The sequence below is a fragment of the Talpa europaea genome, assembly GCF_964194135.1.
Source record: "Talpa europaea genome assembly, chromosome: 10".
Lineage (NCBI taxonomy): Eukaryota > Metazoa > Chordata > Mammalia > Eulipotyphla > Talpidae > Talpa > Talpa europaea.
In genome coordinates this window covers 2581972-2602082 of record NC_140077.1, presented here as the reverse complement: position 1 = coordinate 2602082, position 20111 = coordinate 2581972, and the positions used below count along the sequence as shown (strand labels likewise).

The 20111-nt window shown below is 58.5% G+C and overlaps 2 protein-coding genes across 12 annotated transcripts in view; one reads left to right on the top strand and one right to left on the bottom strand.

Annotated features, from left to right (window-relative positions):
• Positions 1-12192, bottom strand: part of INSYN2A (inhibitory synaptic factor 2A) — a gene marked incomplete at its 3' end in the record, with an annotated part of 32537 nt that extends 20345 nt beyond the window's left edge. Inside the window, exon 1 of the mRNA XM_084245687.1 lies at positions 11021-12192. Within this exon, the coding sequence (XP_084101813.1) occupies positions 11021-12180 (1160 nt within the window). The 5' untranslated portion in view covers positions 12181-12192. The remainder of the gene's footprint in view (positions 1-11020) is intronic.
• Positions 1-20111, top strand: part of DOCK1 (dedicator of cytokinesis 1) — a gene marked incomplete at both ends in the record, with an annotated part of 334004 nt that overhangs the window by 152556 nt on the left and 161337 nt on the right. The window lies entirely within an intron of this gene.

Genomic DNA, 20111 nt, shown 5'->3' with positions numbered 1-20111 from the left:
ATGGTGCGCCCTGGTTTGCTTTGTCTGCCTGAGCAGCAGCTGCTGTGGCGGCCACAGGAGAGGGGCAGCGCGGGCTTGCAGATGCGGGGAATGATGGACGCGCCAATGAAGAAAGGAAAGGAACAGGGCAGGTGCCTTTGTTTAGTAGATCTGAGTGTCGGCTTGAACCCTGCTCCGGTGAGATTTAGCAGCTCTTAGCTGACACTTAAATAAAACTCTGAAAGACTCAGACCGTGGTTGTGGCTGTGTAATAGATCCCTGGCTCACGCAGGTGGGGTCCGCGTCGAGGTGATGCATAGGTGGCTCTGGTCTAATCACTGCGTCTTTGCACTTAGAGCATGGGAACCTGCGTTCATCTCACATGGCCCTGCTTTCTGACTTCTCCTGCTTTCACCTTTAGATGTCAGCTTGGATAGTAAGAGTAACCCCTGCAAGGACTGCCTTGCCCCGTCCACACAGACCTTCTTTCTGGGGAAAAGGATCAGTGCTCGTTGAGACTGGGGAGAGCGCTTCCTGTCTGCACACTCACGCGCGCCTCCTGAGAGAGTGTGTGTTCCAGACAGTCCTTATGGCCGAGACTTGGCCCGGTCGACTCCACTGGGGTCCTCTAGTTTCTGGGAGCCAGGCTAGCACTCAGAAGGAATGTTCCTCCACTAGCTCGAGCATTAGGGTCTCAAATGCAGTTGGGAAAAAGTGGGTGTCAGCCTGGGAGCCTGCCCGGGGCTGATGCGGCTTGCTGGGAAGCTCGCTGAGGTCTGCAGCCCACTCCCAGGCCTAGTGGGTCTTTTCTTTCCGCTTGACTCCATCTTATAGGGTCATTTCCACCAGGGGGCAAAATCCCAAAATTGTACCTGCCGCAAGTTCCCAGAGCCAGGCACGAGACGCCGCCCTCTGGCACCTCGCGGTAAGGCGAAGCCCTGGACACAGGTGTCACCGCTCCCCTGGTTACTGCTGCCTGGGGCTCCAACTCTGTCCCTTTAGCACCCGGTTGTAAATCCACCCAAATAAGGCCCTCGCCATCATCCTGGCTGTGAGGTCATAGTGGATCCCACATCTCAGCCTGCGCCCTTTGCTGGGGGGCCTCGTGGGGTGACTTACAGTCTACGGCACGTGTTCCCCAGGGAAGCAGCGTCTCAGCCGGTCCTGGGACACGTACATCACCCTGCAGCCCCTCGTCCTCGGCTCTGGCCCAGCTCAGGGGCCCCCTGGCCAGTCCAAGCCCCCCGCCGGTGGCTTTCTCCTGCGGAGTCACCTTGGTGGTGGGGACACGCCTCCCCCCAGTCACAGTCCGGCTGGGGCACTCCCCGGGGCCCCGCTGGGGCCGCGTCACACCTGTCGGCTCTCCCGCCCGCGGGGCCTGCGCCTTGTGCTTTCGGCGTCCGCACGACCCTCGTCCCACAGAACAGGACATCCGTCTACGTGACTGTTTTGCTTTCAGTCTGTGTCTCTCCCACTGGAAGTCAGCACCACAGGGCAGAGATTTGACTGTGCCCTGCTGAACTGGCACAGCAGGGCCTGAAATTTTACGGCTGCTCCAGAAATATTGTTGAGCGATGAGAGTGAATGAACAAATGAGTGAAGAATGAGCAGGAGAGCCCGCCGTGGCCACCGAGGCGCTGCCCTGCGCGCCCGCACGGACGGTGGGGCAGTGGGCGACGGCCGCTGCGGGTCAGGCGAGGGCATCTGAGTGTGTGAACATCACCCCCTTTAAAGTTACTCCACACCAGAGGGAGAGGCCCATCGCCTCCCGCTTCCCCGCACCCCGTCACTTACACAAATGGCATAGTCTCCCCTCCTCAGCTCCCCCACCTCCAGCACCGCAACCTCCAGCACCCCCTCTTCCAGCAAACCCCATCTCCGGCACCCCCCGCCTCCAGCGATGTCACGTCTTTATCCTGGAAGCGATCCTTCACGAAACACCCCACTCATGATGAGTGGGTGTCGGCAAGTGACCTTGCACTGGCCTTGAGCTCCCCAGAGCCCTGGCGCCAGGGGAGCTTTTAACACTTGTTTTCACTGCGGGGGGTGAAGGTGACAGTCCTGGTGGGTCCACATGAGCGCCCCAGCCAGGGCGGACACCCGCTCCAGTGGCCTGGGGCTCAGCGGGGACCCCAGCCTCCTGCCTTTCTTTTTTTCATCTTCAAAATAGTTTATGAGCATGATTAGAAATATTTTCCTGAATAACACCAGAGAGAATTCCTAAGCACGAGAGTACCAGTGGCTACACTCAGAACCAATATTTGCAACCAAACAGCTCAGCCCTCGTCCTCCCCTGCAGCAGGCTCGGCCCGTCTGGCCACAGCAGGCCCTGCCCCGCCTCCCCGCGGCTGCCCCCGCCACGCAGCCGCGCTGATGACAGAAAGGTGATGCCTTCTCCCTGCCCCACGCGCGCTATTCCTGCCAGCCCGCGCGCCGGCGTGGCCAGAGCGGACACCTGCCCGAGGGCCCAGCTTCTTTCAGAGGCTTCTCTGCGCATATTTTTGTAATCTTAAATGATAATGAGAAAATTGCAGAAGAATTTAATTATTGTGGTGGAGACTGCCTGGTTAGGTGACCAACAGGGCAAAGCTTAGAGTTTCTTTAAATTCTTGGAATCAAGAGCTGCGAAGTTGCAAACTGAGAATGTCAGGCAGGCCCCCGCCCCAGAGGCCGCCAGGGAGGGACAGTTAATAAGGAAAGCAACTTTTTAGGGCTGAGCAGAGGCCGAGCTGATGAACTTGTTTTCCTGGAGGAGAGATAAAGCTTAGGATATAATTTGTTGAAAATTAATGACAGGGAAATCTGGGGGCTCTGGCTACCACACTAGAATGGGGGTGGGCGTGAGCCTGGAGCGTGTGGACACGAGACTCCCGTCCAGGCCATTTTCTCCGGCTCTGGGCCTGTCACCCTGCGTCTCACTCAGACGGTTTGATTGGAAAGCCCGACTTGGCGCCTCGGCTGGTGGGTCAGTGGAAAATATCCACAGAGACCTTTCTCTTTGATTTATTGTTTCTTTTGATGTAATTTTTTAAGAGTAGCTGGGTCACTGTTTTAAATCAGCAGGTATTCTTCGGGAAGCTTTTGAGCTTGGAGGCAGAAGGTCTGCACTTGGATTTTAGACCAACCTTTCCGTGTTCTTGTGGCTCAAGGTTATAATTGTGAGAACGTGGTGTCGTCATTTATGAAATTCTCGTTATCCAGCAATGGCCGAGGCGTTTCCAGATTTAACCAAGGAGATGGCGTAGGAAAAGCGTCGCTCACGTTACTCTGAAACACGCCCGTTTCCTTACCTAGGGGCTCAGTTTCCCTGAGTGTCCTTTTAAACCCACACATACTTATTTTTACGTCGTGTCGGAAACTCCCCTTCAACTGATAGTTCCCGTGACCTCGGCCGGCAGGTGGGGCCTGCGCCAGGCGGCATGTCCACGGTGGTCCCTCCGTGAGCTCACAACCGTCACCGGCGGGAAGGTGCTGGAGGGGCTTCCCCAGGAAGGTGCTGAGGGTGGGTTTTTGTGAGCTACTGAGTCCCTGGACTTCAAGATCACTGGCCTTGGTTTTTCTGAATTCCCTCTTACTGAGTGCCGGCCCTGGCCAACATTCCTTGTAAGTGGGACCCCTTGGGGGGGGGGTGCTCCGCTACTTCCTTCTTCCCAGTGGCAGGACAGCAATTCGCCTGGACATCACTTGGTCTCGGCCACAGCCCCTCCAAGTAACAGGAAGAACCCAGATTTGCTGTAACAACAAAAGCGCTTGCTTTCAAATTCTGGGCAGAAGACAGGTCTCCCTTGTTCTGAGGAGGGGCGGGTCTGGCTGTCCAGATGGAATTCTGTCCACCAGCCTTTGGACCTTGGGGTGTTGCTTTGCATATGCAAGCTTGGGTCTCCTGCTCGAGAGCATTCCCCTTCTTGCAGTTTTATTGGGGGGATTAAGTACAACAGTGCAGACTGGAGGTGCCCAAAGTAGATGGGCTTTGTGGGTGTCCTGCCTGGAGAAGCTCCCTTCCTGGAAAGACCCCTCAGATCCAGTGGGTGAGAGGGTTCAAACAATTTTTGTGCAGCTTAGCAGAAACTGCATGGGATCCTAAAAAAAGTCTTTGAAGATGACTTGCATTTTATCTCTCCTTTTTAAAAAATATTCGAATTCTGGGACACAAATCCATAAATTCCATAAATGTTCTTGTCATGCCTTGAATTGCTCATTTTACCTGCAAATGGGGTGTTTGAATTGCCTGGTGGCTTGACAGTGAGACTTTTATTCACCTACCAACTCAAAAGACTGGGGAGGTATTTGAAATCTGCTTTGGCATTCTGCACAGGCAGATTATTTAAATTACATTTTCAAGTCTGTGTGATACCTACACGAAGCCCAAAGCAAGAATCTGCAATGTGTTATATGTTCTTACAAATATACTTGCTTCGTGTTTCAGATTAAGGGTGGAAAGGCTTATTATTTTTCAAGAACTTAAAAAGCAGTTACAAAGTTATATAAATATCAGCTACGGAAAAGACTAGGTATGAAACGAGGAAAATGCTGGCAGGACCATGCTGTGTGCCTCTATTTCAAGATCGTAAGACATGGTCACTTGGACTGTGGAACCTGCATATCTTGTCACAGATAGAAGGAAGCTGTTATAGCAACAGAAATGAAGAAAAAACGGATTTCCTGCCTGCATTGAAGGGTTGCCCCATGGAAGGCCAGAGGTGGCCCTCTGGGGTGGCGCATGGCCTGGGGGAAGCGACAGGGGCCATGAGGGCCGAGGAGAAACTCGCAGGTGTCAGCAGTGACTCCCCGAAGGGCGTGTTGCTCTCTCTCTCTCTCTGTAAACTCTGCCGAGTGGCTGAAGGCGGGTTTCTGCAGCTCCACACAGTCTCTGTCCTCAGAGGGGACAGAGACACTCGCTCTCCTTGGGCTCACTTGGAAGACACAGCTCGGCGAGGCCAGCTGAGGACGTGCTGCACCAACCCCGTCTCCCCTCTGCCCACGAGTGCCCGTGTCCAGGCCCCACGGAGCGTGCCCTGCACTTCCTCTGAACACCAGGGCAAAGCGCGAAGTTGTCACCCCGTAACCCCTGACCCTTGGTAAGAGGCTGGAGCCTGGAGGCAGAGGCGGCCTCGGAAGGCAGCAGGGGAGGCTGTTCCTCGGAAACCAGGCACCTCAGGGGCACGACACTGTCCCCAGGGCAGACCGTGGACGGGCCCCACACGCCTTCCATTCGGTCAGCAGAAGCCTCCCGCCAGCCGGTCAGTTCTCCCGCACAGAGGAAGAAGCTGGGGTTCAGAGAGGTTCACAGTCCCACCCAAGCAGGGAGAGGGGCAGACCACGGAGCCCCCCAGTCAGTCCTCTCTGCTCCTCATCACCTCATCCCCGGAAGGAGAAGGGATCATTGGCCTCGGTCGGCCGCTGCGGCGCGGCCAGTGAGGGTCACACGTGTGCAGACGCCAAAGTGGGTTTGTCAAGGGCGCTGGGAAACGAGGTGCTAATGCTTTCGCCCCTTTCAAAGAGGGCACGCGGGAGGCGCCTTCCGTTCGCTGACATTGCTCGCCACGCCTACCTTCTGGGGTGCATGTGTCCTGCCAGATGCCCGGGGACTAGCTCAGAACGGCAGAGGCCTGGGGGGACAGAAGCCGTGAGGGGGCCGCTCCGGCTCACCTGGTGAGAGCTTCGCCTCCATCAAGTGGGTGGGCTTCGGCAAGAGCAGCCCGGTCTTCCGTCCTGAGGGTGTCCCGGCCAGCTGAGACAGGACCACCTCGCCCGCCAGGAATGCCCCTTGGCTCTGGGATGTTCACAGCCCATCATGGTTGTGCCTGCCTGCGGCAGCGGCGCACAATATTCCTTGGTGGTTCTTTCTGCTCTGTGACTTAAACAAATGAAATTGTCCCCTTATGCGTTCTCCGTAATTGTGATGCAGTATTTATTCTGTTTGAGCGTGGATAATTAGAGAAAACTAGAGACATCTCTCATCTCCTGACATCCTCCTGAGGAGTGCCTGTTTCCGAGCCGCTTGTCAGCAGAGGGTGGACGAGGCCCGGGTTGGCAGTGTCCCCAGCAGCTCGGCTCGGAGAAGCAGGTGCGTGGCCCCCAGGCCACACACACCGTGGCCTCTCATCTCCCCGGGCAGGACAGCGGAGCCTTATTCGCAGGAATTGCCCGCATGGCGGGGGTGCTGTGCCTGGCAGGTGCATGCGTTTGGAGCACACCCCACATGGGTGTCCCGGCTGGCGGCCCCACCCCTGGCACCATGTTCCGCCCCATTGAGCGTGGTCACGGCATTTACAAGACCACGAAGCCAGAGTCGGCCAGCAGCGGCTCATGCCAGGTCTGCCGCCACCTGTTTGATCAATGGACTTTCAGGGGACATGCAGGGCTTCATGCGGGGATTGCCAGGACTGCGTCTACCCACGGGGGTGGCGCTGGGTCACCGCGGAGGGGGCAGCACGGCACAGCCTCCGGGACCGCTGGCCCTTGGCAGGACAAAGTGGCCGACATCCGCCCTGCAGGCAGCTCACCCTGACGTCCTCAAAATCAGTGCCCCGTGCCCCTGAGAAGGCACTGGCTGGCACTGGCCACTCTGGGCTGGCTCACGGCGCCCAGCTCGCCCCTGATTGCAGGATGTGAGCCTGGGCGGCCACCTCCTGCCTTGTTTCCTTCCATCTCCTTTGCTCCCAAGTCACCTTGGGTGCTGCCTTCGGGGTTCCCGATCTCGGGGCTCACTCTGGCTGAGCTTTTCTTTCCATGCCTCTGGACCCAAGAGAAGCGGCCTTACACCACGGAGGAAAACCCTTTCTCCGGGACATCCTGAAGAGGATCTCGATGAAGACCCTGGGAGGGGCAGCAGGGTTGGAGGAGAGACTGCCACTCACCGCCCTCTGGCCCTCCCTGCAGGCAGCTGTCACCTGGGCTTGGTTTGCTGTCCAGGAATTTCCCGTCGGGGATGGCGTCGGGTTTGCGCTGAGCCTGCACAGCTGCAGAGCCGCGGAGCTGCTCTGTCTACGCCGGCTTTGCTGCCCCCCCCCCCCCCCCGTTGTCCTGCCTGCAGGTCATGCGGCAGGTGCTGGGGGAGCAGTGATGAACACTTCCCTCCGGGCTCTGCAGACCCTGCCCTCCCTGGACCGGACCATGGGGCACGCCTCTGAGTTTGTTTTCAGGCCTTCTCCGAACAGCAGGGTATGATTAGGCTGTCACCGGATGCTGAGCCCTTCAAGACACTGTGTGGGGACCTCGGCTGTCTCCCTGCCGGGCGTGCATCTCCGAGGCCACTGACTGCCCCGTGAGTCCCGCAGCCTGGGGGACGCAGGCCCCCTGCCCTGCCACCCGTGTCCGCTGGGGACTCCAGCTGTTCTACGGATTTGGGGTTTTCACTCGGTCTGCATCTGCCTTCTCAGCCTGCCTCGGCTGCAGAAGTGGCTTATTTAAGGGGCCTCTGTGACCCTGAACTTCCTGGGAAGAGACTAGAATAATACTGAGGACTTGGGAATAAGCAGGCAATTCTTGGCATCCACGCAAGCAGATCGAGCAAACGCCGTCTGCGCTGCCCAAAGCCAGCGGCTTCAACGAATTGCCTGGACCTTCCAAGTGGCCTGACGCTGAATGGGCCTCACATAGCCCCTGCTTATGGGTGCATCCTGCTGGGGCTCCTCAGGCCCGCCCTGTCCAGTGTGTCTTCCTGCCGGGAGCTCCGGAGGTGGCCTGTGGTGGTCTGAGCTTCCCGTGTCCTAGAAACTGACCAGGACTCAGTAACCCGCCTGCGCTGAGAACCTCCTCTGCCGAGGCCTTTTGGAAATCTATGTAAGCAGACGGGATTAATGAATATAAATATATTTATATCATGAAATATCATCTGGGAGCTCCTGCATGTGGTCGTGGTTGATGACACAGAAGTTTTGCCTCGAGTCAAAATGACCTCAGAGAGCTCGCCTGGCCAGCCCGATCCTGCAGTTCCCGTGGGTCACCAGGGAGTTTGCACAAACTCCGCTGCGGAACAGAGTCCTGTGCAGGGTTCTCTGCAGTGGACTTCAGGAGCCACAAGCCCCGCTCAGGGCACGTCCTTCCCGGCCTTCCCTGGTGTAATACTCGAGCCGCACACCCCTTCGGCTCGGGCCACCGTGTCGTGTGGACACGGGGAAACCTGTCACCTGCTCTCAGTCGCCGCTCCTCAGTGTGCTCTCTGGACGCTTCATGCAGGAACTTCCAGGCCAGACAGGTGCCCCTCTGCTTCCCAGGGGTGCAGAAAGGGTTGTGCCCAGGCCTGTGCACTTCCCACTGTGAAGGCTTCATTGACTTTAGAATACTTCCCACGGAAAACGCCACGGGTATTTTTAACTTAGTCATGACATTCTCTGTCATGTTACATAATGACTATATAATAACCCCCGTGCTGTAGAGTGAGTTTTGCTGTTTTGTACCGGGAGATTTAATGAAAACACCTACTTCCTGTTGCAAATTAAGTACATCAGATAAAAGGCCTGTGCGTTCCTGGTTCCACCACAGCTCCTGTTAGTCAGCCCAGCTGAGGACACCCGACAAGGAGCTCCTCCTCCCAGCGGGGTCCTGGCCTCGCCCTTGGGGAAGCCTTTGCTGGGAGGAGCAAAATGCTAGGTTTTGAGGATGTTGTGAGCTGGCTGAGACGGGCTCAGCAGTGCTACAGCCACCCTGGGGGCCAGCGAAGGCCGGTCCCAGGCGTGTTGTAAGCAGTCTCTGCAGCTCTGCCTGACTCTGAGGGGCCGGGCTGGGAGAGTGATGGGGGATCTGCCCACCTCTCATGTGTTTGACATAGGAAAGGGCGTAGAAATTTGACTTTGGGGCAAGTTAATGACCCCAGACCTTGAGCAAGAGGGGCCCCATCAGCGTGGCCCAGGTCAAGCTACTGGGTTCACTGTTACCTGGGGACAGGGCGCAGCGAGGTGCTCAGGGGAAGATGTGCCCCCACCAGGACAGAGACCGGCCCTGGGCTATGAGCCTGTCTGGGCTGGTGTCCAAGCAGCAAGCCCTCTTCCCCCGCTGGAGGCCCGGTCCCTAGGGACGAGCCGCTCTGCCCCGTCGGACCCCAGCGTGAAGGGCATGTGGCTGGCACGCGCCTGCTCTGGGCGGCAGCTGCCCCAAGTGTTGTCAGCGGGCACAGGAGCTGCATGTTCACTCGCAGTTCATTGGAGTTTGAATCTCAATAGCCACGTGTGGTGCCACCTCAGTGAACTCAGGGGTTTTAAGGACAGTGCTGGGAGCAGGGCGGCCTGTGACTGACAGCAGGGTCCCCAACACAGAGCTGCTAAGTGTCCCCTAGACGCCGGCGCCCCACATTGCTGCCAGCAAGACGATCACTCACCCCTATCAGGCATCACCCCATCCAGATGGCCCTGGCCTTGGGTGGGTGCTCTCAAGGTCACCCCATGTCACCCTCACACCCCATCTGCAAGGCGGGTCACGCTGTCCAACTTGCAGGTGAAGAAACGAGGCGCAGCCCTTGCCTGAGTCGCCGGACCAGCACCCCACCTGGGCACAAGCCAGAGACCCCTTCCCTGACTGACAGACCGAGAAACTGAGGTCCCCGCTGTCTCCCAGTGTAAGGAGGCGTCTCCGTGCCTGACCCGGGGCTCAGCCTCTCGGGTTTTATTCCAGCACGTTCCAGCCCGGCCACGTGGGTTGGGCGCTATGCCCTGGGGTGCATTTTATTTTCCGGCTGGTAATGTGGGTGCCTCCCTCAGCTGGTGCCCTCACTACAGCAGTGTCGACAGTAGGGGTGCCGGTCGGCCTCTGTCTCCACAGGAGTGTGGTCAGCTGGGCGAGAGCCCGTTCTGGGTCCTCATGGGAGAATCACATACTCGAGTCTAAATGACTGAAATGGGATGAAAATGAGATGCAGACCCGAGGCTGAAAACACGCTAGCGTCAGTCTCCTGCTCATCTGCTGTAGGCTGCTTGGGACCGGCCAGCAGCCCTTCTTGCTTACCATTACCGGCCACTTGCATGCAGCGCACTGTACGTGGGTGTGGGGCGGGGAGGGGGGGTCAGCTGCAGCTGAGCTCCCTGCTGCCTTGGAGCATCCTTGACCTGGCGGTTTGCAGCACGGCCATGTGACCCAGCCACAGCGTCGCGAGCAGGGCGGGTGTGAAGGCGTGGGCTGTGTGCCGCCCCCACAGTGCGTCTCCTGTCTTGTTACATGCCAGCTGCCGGCTCGCCCAGCCTGGGGCAGGAGCCCACAGAGGGCAGGACAGTGGTCACCTGAGGCCAGGGGGCACTGCCCCAGCCCGTCCTGCGCAACGGGCCAAGGGAATCCAGGCCTGCCAGGGGGAGAGAGGCCCAAAGGGCCCTGGGCTCCGTTTCCAGGAGTGCAGGCAGGTACAGGGGGACTCAGCTCCTTCCCTGGCCCAAGTCGCCAGTCCCAGCGCCGGGACTCAAGACTGTCCTGTGTCTAGGGCATCTGTTTTTAAATTTGCTGCTGCACAATTTCAAGTTCAAAAGATGGGAAACAAGGCCCTGTGATCTGTCATCAGGCTAACTCGGCACCGTCCTCTGCAGCCAACTGCACCCCCAGAGCAAGGCCTGGAGACCCTCTGCCCCCGCCCTCAGGCAGGGCTGGTCTAGAACAGACCTCGCTTCTGCGTCAGGCGAGGGGAGACGCCACACTGCTGCTCTGTAGGTCCTGCGAGCCGCGCAGGACGAGGAGAGCCCAGCCAGCCCCATCTGCTCCTCAGAGCCACCGAACTTCTCCACAAGATGATTCCTAAGAGACGAGCAGCCTCTTTCTGAGATTAGACATTCTGGACTGGACCCGAGCGACCCCTTATCAACACCGCGCACGGTTCCTCCTAGCACATGCGCAGGAAAGACGCAGCAGTTCATTCAAAACATACACAGACTTGGCTTCGAGGCCGCCAGCCCCATGCAGAGTGACGGCAGGTGACCCTGCGGGGGCAACCAGGGGGCCTACGTGTCCGGCCGTCAGGGACCCCTGAGCGCGCTCTGCTGGGGCTTTCCTGGCCTGGAGGGATGGGGGGACTGGGCGGGAGGGGCCTGCTGGGCTTGGGGGGGAAACGCAGGATACATACCCTTCCCGGTGGGCCTCTCCTTTCTCCAGCTCCTGGATGACGCCCAGGAGCACCTTGATGGTCTCCCGGCTGGAGCTGATCAGGCCCTCCATCACCTGCAGCTGTGCTTTCAGGTCCACCACTTCTGTATGAGGCACGATTTGTTGGCATTCCTCCCCGGCGGCCACGTCCGCCCCGCAGGGCTGGCCCTCCTCGCCCGGAGGGGCTCGAGTCTGCAGGGTCTGCTCGCTACATTCGGGGGACAGGCACTGCATCGGGGGCGAGCAGGCAGCCGCCGCGCCCGGGGGCGCCTGGAGCCCATTGAGATGCGCTGCCCCTTTGCGCGCCTCACTGGCCGCTGGGCTCAGGGACCCCCGGCTGTCTGCGGGCGAGTCCACCAAGGCCGGCTCGGAGGCCCTTCCGCCGGGGGCGGGCACGTAAACGGTGGCCACCTCCGTTTTGAACACCCTCCCGGGGGCCAGCGGGGTGGGTTCCTCTGCGTCCGGGGTGCTGGGGTCAAGCTCTGCTCTCCGGTGCAGCTGGGGGTCCGGCTCTTGGGGGGCGGCCCGGGAGGCTCTCTGCGGGGGGGCGTCCCGGCAGCTGTGGGCCTCGGGGGGCCTGCAGGGCTCCGCGCAGTTGGCCCCCGTCGGGCCCATTGCGTTCACGTGTTCCTCGGAGCGCAACACCAAGGCGGCCGTGGTCTGCACGCGGCCGCCCCACCGGGCCCCCTCCCGCGCCTTGGCATCCATCACGAAACCATTGTCCTGGCTCTTAAAGGCCTCGGCAGCCGGGATGCCCTTGAGGCTCCCTTTTTTGCGGTCCAGAGGGAAGGTCTGGTAGCACTTTCTCAGGTCCGGCGAGGTCTGCACGCCTGTGCTCCTGGTGACGTTGGGGATGGACCTGCGCGCGGGCACCGTCATGTACTTGCGGTAGGCGGCGCGGTGGGCCGCGGGCTTGGGCTCACGCCGCTCGCTGGGCGCGCCCGGGCCGGGCTGCGGGTCCCTCTGCTCGCTCTGCGCCTCGCAGATGTCCTTGAACCGCACCTGCAGGGCCTTGTTGCGCTTCTTGATCTGCCGGTCGGGGTCCAGGGCGTACCTCATCTCCAGGGCCAGGCAGGCGGCGGGCTCCGCGTCGCTCTCCGGCGTGGCCAGCGTGCATTTGCCGGGTTCCTTACTGACCATGGTGCCTGCGTGGGGAAACACAAAGGGGAGTCAGCGGGGGCGCACAGGTGGCCGCGCCTGCTTTCAGCCCCACCGCTCCTGCCTGCCAGGCCGCCTGAGTTACTGTCGAACAGTGAGGGTGGCCCTTGGGGGGCTGGAAGTCACTGGGGGTCGCTGGCAGGTTCAGGCGCAGAGACCAGCAACTGCCTGCGGCCCCGGGGGACGCGCCTTTCCGAGGGCCGCGCCTGCTTCCCCCCTCGCCCCGCCAGTGGGCGGCAGGTGGTTTTCCCAAATGCAACTGACTCCGCTTGGGTTTTCACTATTTTTTCAGCATGATGTGATTAATCTATTATTGGAATTCAAGAGAATGGCTATTTTCTCTTAAAGACTCAGTGAAGACTCTCGGCTCCGATCAGATGCTCGTGGGGAGGGGCTGGAACAGACTCTCCCTGGCAGCCACCGTGGGCGCGTGTGGGCCCGGGCTCCTGGCGCCTGAGGGGTTAAGGCAGCCGCGGAGAGGACGTGGGTCTCCCGGCATCCACAGACCCGGCGCTGGCACCTCCTTTCTCTGCTTCCATGCAGAGTGGTATTTGAAAATACTTTCCTTAAAGGAAATTATTCATTCTAGAATCAAGTTTTGTGTTTTGATCAGAACCTCTGAAAATGAAAACAATGGCGGTTGTTTCAGTATTTAAATCCTGAAAGAAAATAAAATCATGAGGCTTTTTGTTAATCATGCAAATTCATCCTGGGCTGAATTATTAAATGCAACTAAAAAGACGCAGGTGGCCAACAACTCCCCGGGGAATACCAGTGGGGTAAAGCGCCTTCACTTTTGGGCGCATTTACAGCTGCTTTTTGCACATGGAAGAACTTTCTTGAGGGTGGAACTTAGAGCAGCAAATACAGCTGAGCACGTGGCTCGTGTGTTGGTGTTGCTGCCCCCCTCAAGTTCTAGAGGCTGACAGATGGGAGGGGTCCTGGGGTGTGCAGGCCGCTGGTGTCAGGGCAGGTGCCCAGTGGCCAGGTCCTGGACCCAAGGCCACATTCAGGTGCCGCCCCGTCCAGTGACAGGCCCCACCATCGTCCCTACCCCAGGTGCCCCAGATGGGCGAGCAGTGGGCCTGTGAGCGGCCAGTGCCTTCCTGCCGCCTTCCCAAGCCAAGGAGGAAACCGGTTTTGGGGAGCTCTGTGGGTTGGTCAGCATCCCACCTCAAGTCAGGATGCAGGCAGGAGGGTCCCTCCTGGCCTGAGCAGGCTGGTCCCCCCTCCCAGTGCTCGCCAGGCCGCAGCCTGCGTGGCTTCCAAGATGGGGCACACTCAGGGTGTGTGGCCGGGCTGTGTGGTAGCACCAGGTACCCACAGACAGAGGCAGGACACTCCTCCACCCTTAGTTCTTGCTGCATTAGTACTGGTTGCAGGATACCCATGGGGTGGTTGGCCCAGGAGAGAGGAAGGAGAGGCCCAGTGCTCCCCTGGGGAGGGGCAGGCGCGCTCCTCTGTGCGCAGGTCAGCAAAGACCCTGGACTCTGTAGACCTCCACTAGTATTGATGGATAAGGAGCCTTCATCGTGGCCACAGATCCCACGCTGGCTGGAGGACAGCAGAGCAGGCCTCCGCAGCACTGGGTCTGAGTAGACCAGCGCTCTCAGCTGCGGCCCTCTGGCCTTTTAGGCTGGTCCATCTTGGTGGGGGCCTGCTGCGGGTGTAGGCTGCTAGCTGCAGCCTGCTCTCCATGCAGTGGTCAGAAGGTCTACTCTAGAAGAGTCTCCAGATGTTGCCAGTGGACCTGGGGGATCATCGCTGTCCCCCAGCTTGGAAACCACTGTCTTGCTCTTTCACTCTTGGGTGGCCGGTGTGTGCCCCAGCAGTTAAGACATGGAAGAAAGCAGAGGGAAGCACCAAGAACATGTGGGGGCTGGGTGGGCGCTGAGCCCCTTGGGGGCCAGGCCTGAGCATCGCCCTGCCCCTCTCCCCATTCAGTCCTCAGCCTTCACCAACGGGGCAGTTTGGAGCAATCCGTGAGCAAGTTCTTTGGTTCTGACATTTCACTGGGCGCGAGGCTGTTTTGAGACTTTTGTTAGTGGAACTCAAGAAACTGGGCAGCTCTGCAGAGAGGGGAAAAGCATCAGTGACCGTGTACTTCTGGGGCTGTGGCGGCGGCTGGGTCGGGCAGGCCTGCCACGGGTGGGTGACACACCCTTCCGAGTGCTTATCCAGAGAGGTTCAAAAGAGGCCTACAAAGGGCTCAGTGTGGGGAGAGCAGGGAGGCCATGGGGGCACCCTAAGGAAATGAAACCTTTTCCCCTCACTCTTAGCTTCTTTCTTTATCTGCCTTTGTGGTCCAGGTGGCTCAGAAGGCACTGAGCCATCACGCTGCAGAAGACCTTCAGACGGGGGAAAATTTGAAAGAGAGAGCATTTTTACAAAAAGCAATTTACTAGTAATTTTTCAGACTTTTCCCTGCCACTCCTGAAAAATGTGTGTCTGAATAAGTTTGTGCTACCACGCTATTCATCATCACGATTTGCCAGGAACTGCACTGAAATAATTTTCTTACATCAGTCGGCTGGTTTGGAAAGATATTCTGAATCCTGGACCTAACTATCAAACTAATAAAACAAATCAGAAGAATTAATTGCCACCGGCAAAATAATAATAATATTAAACATTCTAGGCTCTGCTCTGTTTTACAGGGAGCTGCTAAGTATATAGAAATCATTTCCTTATTAGTGAAAATAATGGTGCTACTTAGGGTTTTTTCTCGGCGTCGCTGTTTCTTGCACACAGCGCTGGGCTGTCTTCATCCCGTCGATAGGAAAGACTCGGTGCGGAGGAACTTGTTAGCTGGCTGTGTTGGCGGCAGATGAAGCCATGAGCTCCTCGGGTTGACTGGAAGACACTTTCTAAAGCTTCAGATGTCACTTTCTGGACATCAGGACTGACTCACATAAGGGGGACACATCTTTGCAGGGTCCTCATTGACTGCGTGCTGGGGGTGGTGGCCTTGCTGTGGGTGACATCAAGGAAATGATTTTGCTTAGAATGGCAGTGGGTCCTGTGCAGGGAACGGGGAGCAGCGGGGCCTCCTGGCCTGGCTCGTCCCTCCTCCCTCTGGGCGCTTGTTCAGCGAGTGCACCGAGTCTGTTAAGGGGCGACATGGACGCTCATCGACAGGTACATGCTTCCGCAGGTGCACAGATGCCACCTTCTCCTCACTTCTCCTTGACCCCCCCTAAACAGCCTCACCAGGCCACTGTTGTCCTACAGCAGATTGAGAAACTGAGGCCTGAGGCTTGTCAGGGCTCAGAGTCACAGGCAGAGGGCGTGTCCCTGCAAAGCCTGGGCCCGGGGCTGCTCCCCACCCCAAGGAACTGCATTTGTCTGACCCTGGCCAAGGTCACACAGCTTGGAGTGGCTGCACGCCTTCGGGCCCATCTGCCTGGTGCAGGCGTCCAGGGAGCCTGCAGGAGCCCAGGGAGCCTGCAGGACACAGCCATGGCATGGGCTGTGAGCTTTGGCCGGAGGCGAGGCTGAGCTGATGCGCTGTGATGCTGGGCCTGCTGGTCAGCTCAGGCCACGCGCCCTGTGTCCTGGGGCTGATCTCCCAGCTCCAAGGCAGCGGAGATCATGGAGCTTATCTTTCCTACGCAAACTGCGTGTTAGCCTCACGGGGCTGTCGTCAGTGACCTGCCAAGGCTTGCTCCTCCGGCTCCGGAAGAGCTCGGTGTCGAGGGCCTGTTTGGAATATAAATGTCTTAATTACCCTCAAATTAAAGTTCATAATCAAATGTGAGTTGTAAATATATAAACCCTGTATTTTTAGATTAGTGATGGAGAGTCGTCTCTGCGTGCTGCTTTAAATTAATCGCTTATATAAAAATGTTCATTCCAGCTTAAAGGCGTGAAAAATGGGAGCCACTAAATGCGGAACAATAGGTAACAGGGAGTAAATGATGGTGCGTGTTCACTTGGGCGGCCGTTAAAATGATAATTATAAAGATTATTTAGTGTCACGGAGAAACACGCATGGAATAATGTTAAGTGAGAGGAGGCAGCCCGCTACGCCGCCCCGGACGGAAGTGACCCGAAATGCGCATCCTGGCAGCAGGGGGAGACTGCACTGGGGAGATTACCCCTTTTCTTCTGTTTTCTGATTTCCTGGGGCCAGGGTAAGGAAGGTGCCATGCTGTTCTCCCATGTGCCAATTAAAAAGCACCAGCCAGAATGACTGTGCGCCTTGGCAGGATGCACGGCCAGCTCGGAGGTGCAAGCACTTGGGTCGGAGCGGGCACACCCCCGCAGTGGTTGGATTGGGCACAAGCAGTGGCCTGAAGGTCAGCGCCTATTGTTTTGAGGAATCCTCGAATAAAGACAGTGAATTGTGAAATGTCAATAGTTGGTGTGTACATAGGTGTGTGCACACAGGCACACGCGTGTGCACAGAGCGGGGAGTGTGGCCGGCCCAGACAGCGAGCATGTGGGCAGCAGGAGAGTCAGCGCTTGGCAAGGGCTCCCCGGGGTGGCAGGACACTGCTCTTTGCTGCCGTTAGCCACGAATGGGCTCGAGCTGAGACACCCACAGCCAGCGGGAGCTTGCGAGGGCCCCCAGCCGCCAGAGCTCTCCGTGGGCAGCTCCTTAAAGTGAGTGACAGGTGGAAAGGCTCCGTTCGGCCTGCGCCGAGGGCTGTGGCATGAGGCGGGTGTCCGGTCCGTCCGCGGACAGAGCAGGAAGGCCGGGCCAGCCCTGCAGGGTCCAGACGGGGACCCTGGGATGCGGTTGGTGTCCTCGTGGCTTCCCCGCTGTTAAGAACCTTGGAGGGGAAGGCGCTGGCTGGAAGTCAAGACTAACTGGGTCAGCATTTGATGCCATATGCTGAGGGAGCCTGCACACCGGGCCCGGAGGTGGGGTCAGGCGAGGGAGCACAGCATTCCTTAACAGGCCACTTGCGGGGGGTGGGCAGAGCTTGACCCATTAAGTGAACGCGTCTGTGTTATGAAGCAGCTCACAGAAGGCCTGTTTCATGGGTCCTGATTGATTTCGTCCCAAACAGAGGTCCTCCTGCCCTCAGGCAAAGCTAACTGCGAGAGATTTTGGACGGTGTCTTAGTTAGATTCATTATCCAGTTTAATTTTCTTTAATACACTGAGATGATTTTTTCTCAGACATCGGTTCTTTCTTCAGAGGTCGCTGATTAAGAGGACTAGACTGGGGCAAAGAAGTGCCCGCTGACGCCCTTGACCGGCGGACGGCTGCTCCCCCAGCTCCTGGCACATCCGGGAGCCTGCAGGGCAGGCCGCTTCCTCTGGAGGGTCAGGGCAGAGGCGCCAGTGCCCCTCCCTCCCGTGGGGCATGTTGGGGGGGCTCCTGGACCTCAGCAGAGGTTTTGAGGCAAAGAAAAACCATCCCAAGTGGGGGGCCTCAGCTCATTCACATCTGAGGTTTCTGAAAACACATTTTAACAAACAGGAGGCCTCTCGTCAATTATTTCAGCTACATCATGTAAATTGCTGTGGCCCCAGAGCACCCCGGCCTGTCCCTAGCCAGCGGATCGAGCAGGTGCCGGGCCTTCTCTGCAGGGCGGCTCGGGCCGTGTGAGGTGTTGGGAGAAGCAGAAACTGGCCCTGCCAGCGGGGCTGGCGCGCCTCTTCAAGTGTCTCACTGGTTACTTAGTTCTTGATTTCCAGCTTGGGCTGACTTTAACCTTTGCTCATCCTCTGTCCAAATGGAGTCTAAATTGGTGGAAATGAATTAGCAAAATTTTATGATCTTGGCGAAAATCAACTAGAAATAGATCCTCCGAATGAGACTTGACGACAACCGGAGAAATAACCTTTATTTGCGGCAGTTCGCGCTGCTGACTAACAGTGCACCCGAAGCAGCCAGGACACGTGGGTCCGTGAGATTCATGAGGGGACCTGGCCTCCCGCCCCGCCCCTCCCGCAGGACACACGGAAAACGTGAGAGGGGACTCAGTCCGGGGCAGGCCCTGTGGCGTCACTTAGGTGGTGGCCCTGTCCACCTACCCCACTGCTCCGGGGGCTCGGGACACAGCACCGGCACCGCCGGCCTAGTCTGGCCGAGGGGACTTGGAGTTGGTGGGAGACAGAGGGGCGGCCGCCCCTTCTTGGGCTGCGGGTGTCTCGTGCCCATCAGTGGTGCCCACCGGACCGGGCGTTCACCTTATTGATGAGGGCGATCGATCCCAGGATTTCTGCCTATGGCACATTTGACTAAATCTATCTGAAGCTAAAATTGGATCACTGGTTTTCCCAGAAAGCGTGTGAAGCGTGGTTTTCCCCATTGCATCTCCCAGTTGAGTCTCGGACACCATGCTGGGACGCAGCGGGGATCTGCGAGGTGGGGATGCCACTGCGGCGTCCTGTCTCCCTGGTGAGGCCAGTGACGGCCAGCTGTCACCCTCAGGAGTCCCTTTATGTCCCCGCCGTGCACCGTGTTTCTTGATCCAGCCAAGCCCCGGGCTTTGCGAGGTCTTGTGCTTTCTGTAGCGGTGGCGACGCCAAGGAAGGGAGGCATAAGTGTTCGTGACAAGTGGTTTCTGAGCTGGTGGCAAAGGCAGAGAAACGGGCACAGCCCTGGCCAATGGCCACAGGTCGTGCATGTGGCTTCTGGGCGCTGGGTTTGAATTCTCCCATTGTTCCTCCAGTTCTGGGGCTAAAAATGATGCAGGGATGGTTTAATCTGAGTGGAATTAAAGGACACGGATAAGACCCGCGGCAGAGCGGAGAAGCTGTTTCTTCCTTCCTGTCCACTGGCACCCAGGGGCCAGCACAGGGGGCTGCAGAAGGACCACAGCAGGGCCTCATGCCTCATGGGAGCTCGTCTCGGAAGTGCGTGGTGTTCTGTCCCCAAATGTCATTGTTGGGGGTTGACAGAGAGAAGGAAACGAACACAAGGTGTCTGTGTGCCCTGGACTGACGCCCAAACCTCACCTCCGCGCCTTAGAACACACCGGCCGCGCGGCGGAGCAGGGCCTCTTTCTCTTCCGCTGGCCGGGTGCCTCTGTGAGTCTTCCTGCCTTGGAGCTACTGCTTTGCATGAGGAAGCCACCCCCACCTCCTGCAGAGTTCTGGAGTCTTAGAAGACGCGGCACATGAAAGCACACACCTCGCTTAACAGAACTTGAAGAAACTAAAAGGCCTGGTTTGGGGGGCCTGGTGGGGTTGGAAGCCTCAGTGGTCCTCACTAGGAGGGATGGGGACAGTGCAGTGGGTGGCTGGAGCTCAATCCAGAACAGCTCCCGTGCGCACCCCTGGCCAGCACAGAGCAAAGGGGCCCAGTGCCAGAGGCAGGACTGAGCCGAGCTCACCTGGGGGCTGCAGCCCACCCGGGAGAGCCTCTGTACTTTGCTCTGAGGTGGCCTCACAGGTGCCCGAGAAGCTTTGCTGGATCCCCTGGGTCATGGCCCGCAGCCAGTCACCACCAGGTCTGCATTTCTTGCTTTTCCTGTCCTCTCTCTTCCCTGTGGACCTCGTCCTTGTCCTTCCATCCAGACATCCCCCGTGACCTCGCTGTTGCTCCATCCCCTTCCTGCACCAGTCCAGGCTTCGGGCACCGGCATCGCCTCTCCCCGGGCACCCGCGCCGTCCCAGCTCCAGGGCGCCCTGTAGACACTGGCTTTCAGGTTCTGCCCATCTGTATCCTCCCCACCCGGTTTCCCAAGGCGCCCCAAAGCCCACCGTTGCCGGGTTGAGCCCGTTCTGCACTGTGCACACCCCCTGCGTGGCCAGGCCCTGCTGTGTGCTTTGCTTCCAGGGCCCATGGATGAGATCGTGCTTCCCATGCCCGTCCCGAGGATCGTCTCTTTTTGGTGGCCCCGATCCAGTGGGCTCCACTCTCCATGCGGCGCCTTCATCCCGTGTTAGAGTCCATTTGCCTGGGGCAGAGAGCCAGGCACTTGCCCTGTTGGCAGCCAGGGCACCAAAGCAGA